This window comes from Schistocerca cancellata, chromosome 5 (genome assembly GCF_023864275.1).
Source record: "Schistocerca cancellata isolate TAMUIC-IGC-003103 chromosome 5, iqSchCanc2.1, whole genome shotgun sequence".
In the NCBI taxonomy this organism is placed as follows: domain Eukaryota; kingdom Metazoa; phylum Arthropoda; class Insecta; order Orthoptera; family Acrididae; genus Schistocerca; species Schistocerca cancellata.
Genome location: NC_064630.1, coordinates 253,732,313 through 253,742,804, shown reverse-complemented (window position 1 = coordinate 253,742,804; position 10,492 = coordinate 253,732,313). Strand labels below are relative to the sequence as shown.

The 10,492-nt window shown below is 42.5% G+C and overlaps 1 protein-coding gene across 1 annotated transcript in view; it reads left to right on the top strand.

Moving 5' to 3' along the window:
- Nucleotides 1-201: 201 nt before the first annotated feature.
- LOC126188903 (paramyosin, long form) overlaps nucleotides 202-10,492 on the top strand; it is a 187,870-nt gene continuing 177,579 nt past the window's right edge. Inside the window, exon 1 of the mRNA XM_049930591.1 lies at nucleotides 202-352. Coding sequence (XP_049786548.1) covers nucleotides 328-352 — 25 coding nt within the window. The 5' untranslated portion in view covers nucleotides 202-327. The remainder of the gene's footprint in view (nucleotides 353-10,492) is intronic.

Sequence of the window (10,492 nt, the reverse complement as noted above, 5' to 3'; positions counted from 1 at the left end):
AGCGCTTTGCCGGTGAGTTTATGGGGCAGTGGCTGGCGTTCCACGGTGCTTCTTTGGCGAGGCTGTCGCTGGGGCGGGTATCGCGGCCATGCATCTCCCAAGGCTGGCCGTCCAGCACACAATGGGCTTTCGAGTTATTTTAATCAGCGCCTTAATTACAGAGAGAGGACAGGAGCGCCCCGCGCCCCACCAATAGCCGGCTGCCGCCCAGACCCCTCAGTCTGCGTACGCAGCGTGCGTGAGCAGTGCGTGCCCAGCCCAGCGCAGTGCCCAGCCGCCAGCCGTCGTCCGTCCCTGCGTACACCACCCTCTGCCACACACCGCACAATGGAGGCCTCTGCATCAGAGCTCGGTAAGGGAGCTCTGCCACCGCTAGCGCGTGCAGGCGGCGCCGCCACTGGCTACTAGCTGTTACATAACTTACACTTAAGAGACCGCGGGTGATAAAATTCGCCGCCCACTTGTTGCTGGCGCGCGTTCACGCCTCGTTGCCCGGGAAACCGAGTCGGCCACCTGTTTGCGTTGGACGTTGTCCATGCCTTCGGACTCTCGATTTGCAATAGAAACCAAGATAGGGACTTGTTCCTCCAGTGTTACACTCTGGTCTGTTAATATTAACCTTTATCTCCCACCTGTTTTCACCGAGAATATTGCTTTCGATCTAACAAGATCATAATCAGATCTATATAGCTATAGCTGTTATGCAACCAGTCATGTCCAAATTCCTGAAAGGATAAACGCCACTGTTTCCAGAGAGTCTCAGGCAAAAGTCCCGTGTTCGCTTCTCGGTCGGGCACACAGTTTTAATCTGCCAGGAAGTTTTAATGCTATGTTGTGTACATTACGACTTTAAACTCCAAAACTGTTTCATAAATTCACGTGTTGCTAATCAGATACGCCCATACAATTAGTGTTGACCATAAAAACAGTGTGACTGAGATAGTGTTTCATAAAACATAATTTACTTGTACGTAGACCGTAAGTCAGTACCGCTAATAAAATTGAAAATGTAGCTTGTTTCGTTAGATTCTCCACTCTTTACTTGTTATCGCCAATAAGACACATCCAGTAATCGAAATGCAGTACAGTGTAGCATAATGTTAAAAGCCGATGTGTCGACTAGAGGGTGATCTTCAGTTATAATCCCAAATATTCTATTGCGAGTATTATTCACCTACCCCAAAGTTTTGTTGTTCACTTCCGTTATTTCAAACTTAAAAATGTGTGCAGTGAATGAAGGGCTCTATTACCAATCGAAACGATGTATGTCAAAACTGTTTTGAGTTCCAGTCAACACACTGGATTAAAAAACTAAAATCAAAACCTTTTACACATCACGAATTTTGATAGTTCACGATACATTGCGCCACCTGCTTTCAAAAGGATAAAACATTCTGTCCATAATAAATTTTGTAACAGCCTGTAGAAGCAGTACATAGACGACGCCCTTTCTCAATAACGTTCATGTTACTTTCATTTTCCGTAAACAGTGCATAAATGAACAGTATTGTGGCTTCCGAAAATGAAGTACAGACTTCAAATAATGCCACTTCCGCTATCTTTAATTAAGGAATTTTGTTTTGATTCCTCTAACATTCGTGAAAATTTTTAAATTGTAACCAACGGCGAGAGATACGCTTACCGCTCGATAAAAACTAGTTTGGTTGCAGCTGACTGGGTCTAGTGAGTACCATGCAACACGAAGTCACCAATTACTAAACGACTAAATGTCTGTTGGGACTCGGATCGTTATAGATAAGGAAGACATTTGCAAAGCGTGCGTTATTGGACGCTTTTTTTCGCACTGGCCTTCGCTGCATGTATCAGGGTAGACTACTTACGCTCTGCAACGCATATAATATACTGTATGACGGATGCAGAGAAAAAATATTAAGGCGGCTTCGACATCTAGGGCATTACAGAAGGCGCTCTGCCTTAAATGAACGAAAATATGGAATGAAAACATGTTGGCATTTCTAAAATAACCATCCCACAGTTTAAAGTGGGCTCCAAAGTACAGACGAAGCACAGATTTTCCATAATAATTAGTCATTCTCAGAGGTGAAAGAAGCGGTGAATGAGGAAAAGAATCTCAGGACTTTCTAGGGACTGAACGTCACGCCTGTCGTTTAATGGTCTGACACATATTCACTGAGACAACGAGCCAGGCAAGCAACATTCAATGTAATGATAAGGGCGTATCCATCTAGGAGGAGAACGCAGGTCGCACGCGTCGACTTAGCGGTGTAGAACACTTTGCTCACTTTCATTTTATTCTTCTGGTCTCCTCGATGACCTGGTTTGCAGAGACTTGCATTGAACTAGTATATCAGAGTAAAAGGCTCGGTTTATTAGATTAATTTGCAATCTGTGATGAAACATTAAGGACCGTCTGCGTAGATCGGAAGAGAGGGATCCATTTGCCAGTTCAATATACGTAGTGGGTATCCAAAATCGCCTCGAAAGCGAACGCGGGGTTCTCGTTTGTCAGGTAATGGATTTCACATCAGCCTTGTCAGTCTCTGAAGGGGTGCGTATCGGTACTGTTACGGGTATGAAAATAGTGTGAACATTGTAGGGATATCCGTCATTGAATACTAAGCTAAACTGTTTTACGCCGTCTAAGAAGAGAATAAGTTACTAACTGGTAGTGATTTACCACTGCCAGTGACTTTTGACGGCGGTTCCTGTATTCGACTCCCGGTGAGCGCTTACGATTTTTCCTGCTGTCAAACTCTCTGGCTGTCGTCGAATCACCGTGGTGCAACGAAAGGAAGCGACGTAGCGTAGTGGTCACCGCAGTGCAGTGCTGTAGCATACTTAAGGGTTACTACATAAGAAGGGTATTGAAGCGAGTGGTGATGTGTTGAACAGTGGGACTGTATCGTTATGAGTCAGCGCCACGACCAGACTCTGAGTTACTTTAATTATTGAGAAGTTTCCCCACATCACTTCAAGCTCATTCTGTACGATTCTCTGAGAAGGGCTCCCGACAGTTTGTTGCCATGTTTTGTCCAGGTGAGACGAGTCAGGTGGCTACGATGACACAGCACGCGGATTCGGGAGCAGCGCTAGTCAGTTACTCGTCAGACAAACCTGATCCTCGGTTTTCATTGGTTTCACTAAAATTTTGTTATATGAATCCCCTACAATTCTTTTAACACGGCAAAGAACGATTCCGAAGATCATCAATGTCCTATGTCCTACTAAGCTATTGCTCCATCTGTAGTGATCTTGACGGTAGATAAGATCCCAAATTTCCTTCCTGTCTTATTTTTATTTATTTATTTATTTTTAATCAAGATGTAGCTCGTGTATTTTTCTGAAGACAAAGAACCGAGGGCAGATATGGAAACGAAGTAGTTGAAAGGGGATACTCTGACACTCCCTCCACGTAAAAATAAAAGCAATTTCAACACATTACACATGCGAGTGGATAAATTCTTTAGCAGTAACTGCACAGTGTGTGGCGGGGGATACTTCGTACCAATATTCACGACTTTCTCCCCTTTTTCATTCCGGTTTGTTCGCGCCCTCACCTCTATCTTACTCTTCTAATATGTAAGGTATAGGATGGTGCCACAGGAACTGTTGCAAAGCCTTTCAAAAAAATCAGATCTCTAAACCTGCCGAGCAGATTTTCGGGAAAAAAAATGGTTCAAATGGCTCTGAGCACTATGGGACTTAGCATCTGAGGTCATCAGTCCCCTAGAACTTAGAACTACTTAAACCTAACTAACCTAAGGACATCACACACATCCATGCCCAAGGCAGGATTCGAACCTGCGACCGTAGCGGTCTCGCGGTTTTAGACTGTAGCGCCTAGAACCGCTCGGCTACAGCGGTCGGCTTTTCGAAAAAATAACGCCGTATTTTTTCTTATGATTCTCACTGAAAGTACCCCGAATAACTGTATTACACTTCCATATTGTCTAAGCCGACTTGTTACCTTCACAGCAGCGTGTCTCAGCGTTCGTTCAATTTTCGCGTTGATGCTTAGTTGGTAAGGACTGCAACTGCTTGGACGATAGTTTACGATTACTCACTACGTATTCGTCCCACTCGTATCTGTTCTTAATATTACGTCTAAATGTTTGAACAACGTGACGTGCTTCAAACATTCTGCACTAACCTTGTAATCGGATATTATTAGGTTCTCCCTATTTGTTAAGAGCATTATATTTAAAGAGAGATACGCTAAAGCAAGTGGACATTTTGGCCACAACTGCATTTCTTAACTATCGTCAAGTACGATCTATTTTATAGACACGAGCAGCGTCACTAAAGAAAAATGCGGAAATACTAACTCTATCTGATAAATCGTTTGTGCATGTTGAAAAAATAATGCCTTCTTGTGGACACGTTCTATTCGGTTTATGTCGAACACTCGCCGTCGAGTACAACGCACTATCTACAGTTAGTGATAAATCCAGAGAGGGAATCCTATATGCGTGAACATACTCTGTGCGGCAGTATCTTTGCACGTCCTTGTCAGAGATTAATATGCAGCGGTTTCATTTTCAACGAACTTTTACACGTATCTGTAGGAAACAAATGGGAAGAGTGCGCCACGAGACGGCAGACGGGTGTCCGCCGCAGTCCCAGCAGGAGGTGTCCCCGCCTGCTCGGGTTACGCCTCCCGCTCCCGGGGCCGGCGGTTTAGTTTGGACTGCCGCCCAGCAGCTCAGCGGCAGGCAGGTGACTGCCTGTAAGCAAGGCCCAGAAGCGCGCACACATCTAAACCATCTCCGAGAGAGAAAGCGAAAACACTCTTCGCCATAATTTTACTTCTTTCTGTACCAGAACCGTCTATTTCCAGTTAGGACCACGAAAAAATATTAACACATTTTTCAGTTACGTGGTGACGTATGCTGCACGAATACGTGTAGTCTACAGTATGGTAGTTAGCTCTACGGATTTGTCGTTGTAATCCAAAGAGCAGCCACTTGGGAGGTAATACTGGACAACGAATACATCTGGAGGATAACACGACAAGTTATGACGACGGTAGATTTGACCAACGTCGTGGTAGGCAACAGTAACGAACACCAGCACATAGTGGTTGCTGCACAAATAAATCTATTAATCTTTTTAAGCCATCAGCCTATCAACTTTTTTGTTGTAATCATTTCATCTCTATGTAACTGTTACAAGCAACATGCTCTACAATCTGTTTCGCATATTCTTGTCTTTGACTGCTGCTACAATTTCTCCCATCTAACGCATTTTCCAGCGCCAGCTTGTCTGTTCCAGGATGGCATACCAGATATCCCAGTAACCAATCTCTTCTCTGTTAACCGTCTTTCATAGACCTCTGCTGCCAATACATTTCATGGTTTATCAGCCCACTTCATTTTTTCAAATCTTCATTTTCACCGTGTTTCAAATGCTTTTAGTTTCTTCTTTCCCGAGTTCCCCGTGAACCACGTTTCACTGCCTGACACTTCTGTGCTCCAGACGTAGTTTTTGAGGAATTCCCTCCGAACTTGGATATTTATTTATTATCGTTCACAATTACAGCCCATTATGTGGAAAGCTAACATATGCCATACAACTCACATATTCGTGGATAATAAATACATATATATTAATTATTCGCTCTTGTCTCTTAAAAACATTACCAAAAAATTGCTAGTATTACAAAAATGCTTGTTCGAGAACTAGTTTCTGCCACCACAAAACTAGTACAAACCCTTTAACCAGTTACCCAACTACTGACTGCAGTTTGTGTAAGTGGCGATCAAAGTTTTTCCGTTCCAAGGCTACGCTGACTCCTTGCCTACATGTCGATAGTTATATAACCGCATTGGAGACGCGCTGGCTTGCCTATATGCTGCAGCAACGCTCTCAAAGGGATACTTTTTGATCACCCATTACACTATACATTTTGTTCTATTTATTTTCACGTATGTTTATTAGGTTACACCTGAACTATAAATGGTTGTTTTCTCTATTGAATCCGCCCTCATATCAGTCCTGCTACTAGCTATCGGGTGTTGGATTCCTTAGGCATATTTCAGCACGTCAATAGCCTGTTACAAACTACTCTGTTACAAACTACTCTTTCATTCACTGTAACGTCTTAGAATCCACACTTCCGTAATCACTTGCACCAACATGACGGAAAGTCTTCAACTTCACTCCGACATGAATACCTGATACCAGTAGAAGCCTTTTCTTAGCTAAAGCTTTCTCTACCTGCGACAAACTACTTGTGAAGGCCGATGTATTCATTGCTTCGGCCATTCACGTGTAATCTCAGTTACTAGTTAGGAGCATCCTTTCACTTCTTCCACTATTGTAGTGTTCGCAAGATTGGCTTTAAGAAAGTCGTTATTCTTCTTACTATTACTTTCTTTTACTTTTGTCAGCGCTGTGTTCACCCTTCGACCTAAATCTGTGCTAAGTATACTGTCCATTGCTTTCAACAGCTCCCCAAGTTTTCCTCATACCCAAGCAGATGATTTACGCAGGGAGATTTATTTCAAAGTTACAAGAAAAAATAAATTTTTATCCGGTTCATTGCAAACAACCTACAGAGCTGTAAGCATTTTAAACATTTATAGTTATGCGTTAAATCGCTAACACTCCGGAGAGATGCACGAAATAGATGACAGCATCATCTAAGCCATGTATAGTCTAAATTATCGATAGATCTTTTGGACTGTATTCTAGTCATGTCTTGCCTTTTGCGAAACTGACGCCTGTTTGGGGCCCTTACGTAAGGTAACTGACTTCTACATGACGGAACATTGTTATACTTGCATTGCTCCAACGCTATAGCGCAGAGGGATCAATCATAACCGATCGACTGCCGTGTGATCTTCGGACAATGGCGTCATTAAGTTGCATTATGAAGGGACGTGAGGCTCAGCACAGCACTCCCCTGGCTGTTTAGGCTTTGCAGACTTTCGAAGCGCTACTTGTTATTCAGATTCCTCTTCAGTTGCCATTACGAGACTGAGTGCATCCAGTTTCAGTCCTACCAGCGTGGAAAACTCCCTGACAGTATCGGGAAATGAACCTGGTCCCTCCATGTGACAGTCAGTCATCCTAACCTCTCAGCTACGGAGGCAGACATATTTGTTTAGTTGAATCCTATTCCAAAGTCACGAATTCATTTTCATATATATTTTTCTCTGGGTGTTTTCACGCTTTTTTTCTGCTTTGTGACCGCGTGGCGAGCTGAAAAATCAGGTCAGCGTTTACGCGGAGACGCCTGTGGGATATGCGTCAAGGGGCACTTTTACGATGGTCACGGCAATGTTTTATGAGCATGTCCATGAGGTTTTCAAATATTTTCACCTAATAACAGCCGTTTCGAGCAGGTAAGAGCACGCAGTTTCCGTGCAGTTTCATATCTGCTTAGTCTACTTGTCGATGTAGGGGTTACCGCTTGGTTTTCGGGAGTATCGGGTTCTGTTTCCCTATCTGGCCGGCTAGATTTTCGTTCTGTCGTTTCTCTAAACTGGTTAAGGCGAATGGCGAAACATTGCTTCGAAAAGGAAACGGTCAGTTTTCTTCTTCTGAGAAAGCTTGTGCTCCTTCTGCAGTGACCTCTACACTGACAAATGTTAAACCGTAATCTGTCTCCAATTCCCGGTTCCTTTTTCCTGTATCTCTGTTTGACACAGCGATTTCAACTAGGCTACAGGCATTTTTTTAAATATGAGCATAACAAAATGATCACATAAAAATTTTAGTTTACATAATATGTTATTGTCTTTAACAGTTAACGTAGATTCAATTTTTATAGAATTTGGAATAACTGTGGTTCAGATCCGCTATTAAGTCTACAAGTATATTCCGCAAGCCACCTGACGTGCGATCGGGAGGTACATCTAGTACCAATACCTGGTCCCCCCCCCCCCCTTCCTGTTCCATTCGCGAATAGCGCTTGAGGTGAATGATTGCCGCTAAACCTCTGTATTAGCTCTAATTTCTCGAATTTTCTAGTTGTGGTCTTTTTGCGAGATGTATGTGGGATGGAATAATATTTAGTTCTTTCGGAATTTCAATAGCAAATCTCTTCGTGATACACAATGCCTCCCTTGTAACGTTTGCCACCGGAGTTTGTTGAGCATTTCTGAAACGCTCCCGCACCACCTAACGATCCTATGACGAAATTCACTGCTCTTTGTTGCATTTTGTGTATCTCTTCAATTAATCCAATTTAGTATGGGTCCCAGAGTGACAAACAGCAATCAAGAACCGGTCGAACAAGTTTTCTGTAGACCAGTTATTTCATGAATTAATTAGATTTTCTTGAGATTCATCCTATGAATCTCCCTCTGGCATACGCTTTTCCTCCTATTTGTTTTACATCGTCTTTCCACTTTATTTCGGATTGTTAATACAAGATACTTTGCTGTAGTTGCTGTTTCCAGAAAATTTATCACCAACAGTGTACAGTAGTGGATTTCTTCTCCTATGTATGCACAATATGTTACATTTATTTATCGTTTGGTGTTGTTACCTTCGACAACCGCATCATCTGCAACCAGCCTCATGAAGCTACCGACGCTGTATAGCAACGGTCCTATCACACTTCCTTAGGGTGCTCCTGTCGATTTTGTTCCATTAAGTATTGGGTTCTGTCTGCAAGGAGATCTTGAATCCAGACACAGATCTGTATCAGATGCCTTCCTGAGGATAAGGAACACAACATCAATCTGACCGCCGATGTTTTCAGGACTGTGGCTCTCATAGAAGAACAGAGCGAGCCACGTTTCGCAAGATCTCTGTTTGCGGAATCCATCTTGATTTTTATAGGAGAAATTTTCGTTCTCCAAAAACGTCATAATACGTGAGCATAAGACAAGTTCCACAACTCTACAACAGATTGACGCCAGCGATATAGGCCTAGAATAATGTGCATCTGTCCTGCGACCATACCTGAAAAAGGGAATATCGTGCTTTTTTGTCAGTTGCTAGGTACTGTTCGTTCTTCCAGTGACCTACTATAAATTGCTGCTAGAAGGGAAGCATTTTCTCTTCCATAATCTCTGTGGAATCGCATAGGTATCTGTCACTGTACATTTTCTCAGGATCGAAACTAAGTTCCGGTTGTGGAACCAATATGAAGGCCGGCCGTTGTGGCCGAGCGGTTCTAGGCGCTTCAGTCTGGAACCGCGCGACCGCTACGGTCGCAGGTTCGAGTCCTGCCTCGGGCATGAATGTGTGTGATATCCTTAGGTTAGTTAGGTTTAAGTAGTTTTAAGTTCTAGGGGACTGATGACCTCAGATGTTAAGTCCCATAGTGCTCAGAGCCATTTGAACCATTTGAACCAATATGAACACATCTGACTCCCTGTCAGACTGTAACTGTGTGCCGGACTAGCACTCGAAGGAGGAACCTTGTCTTTCACGAGTAATGGTCTTCTTCCTGCTTTCCAAACTTGATCGAGGTTTCCTGTATACCTTGCTGGTCTAGAACTTCTATAAGAAAGATTGTCACGGAGAAATACCATAGATTCAGCCTTGGGGTTGTTTCGAGACCGAAACTCTCACTCTGCGGCCGAGTGTGAACTGTTTTGAAACACGCAGGCAGACTAACATTGTGTGCTGCCAAAGTTTTGCGTTTGAGTCGCGGTCCTGCACTATTCTTAATCGCGTGGAAAAATTTATAAAATAATTCTGAAAAAACGGTCAAATGTTTTGTGAAATGTTTTCTCTGAATGCGAAAATGCCATACACCGTAATCTGAAATGTCTATTAAGTTTTTCCATCTTAATAAACGTTAATCTTTAGATCAATAATATCGAAATGTTCGGCTTCTAGAATCATATACATTTTAGTTGTAAGTGGTTTTTAATTTTAATGAGCACTTACAAATACGACGTACGTACGTCAGTCTTTTTTGTGTTAATTTAACTTATGCATGTACAAATGTGTTAGAGTTCGTAGAAGCCGTAACTCCTTACCACATTTATGTCATCAGAGTCAACATTAATGGTCTTCCTAATTGGCGTCTAGTTTAAATACGGAAGTTCCATACAGTTTGAAACTTTTACCTTCATGAGTATACGCAAGTACTTGTTTGTAGCAAATAGTTGTAGACGTAAGAGGAATCATGCCACCCTGTCTGAATGGTATGTTTAATCTACGTTAATATGTCAGTATTAATGACATTAATAACTTGCTACATAATGACAGTGTATTAACGTCTGTAAAAGTAGCAATTATAATTTTAATTTATAACTTTATTATGTATTTTTAAAATTATTTTAATAACGAGGTATGTTTTGTAGACAAGTACGCGCGAAGGACCGAAAAAGTGGCTGATATTTGCGATAGTTTAGTGATGTTCGTGTTTTCTGCATTAATTGCATGAGGTAGTTTCAACCCTATCTCTTTCCGATATGGCTTTGACTCGCTCAACAAGAAGTTTAAGTCTTGTTGTTTAATTGTAGATGTAACTGATCAGAGAGCTTACGGTAACTGTTCGCAACCAACTTTACTTCAGTTTAAGTACCATGGTGGCGCTGTACAC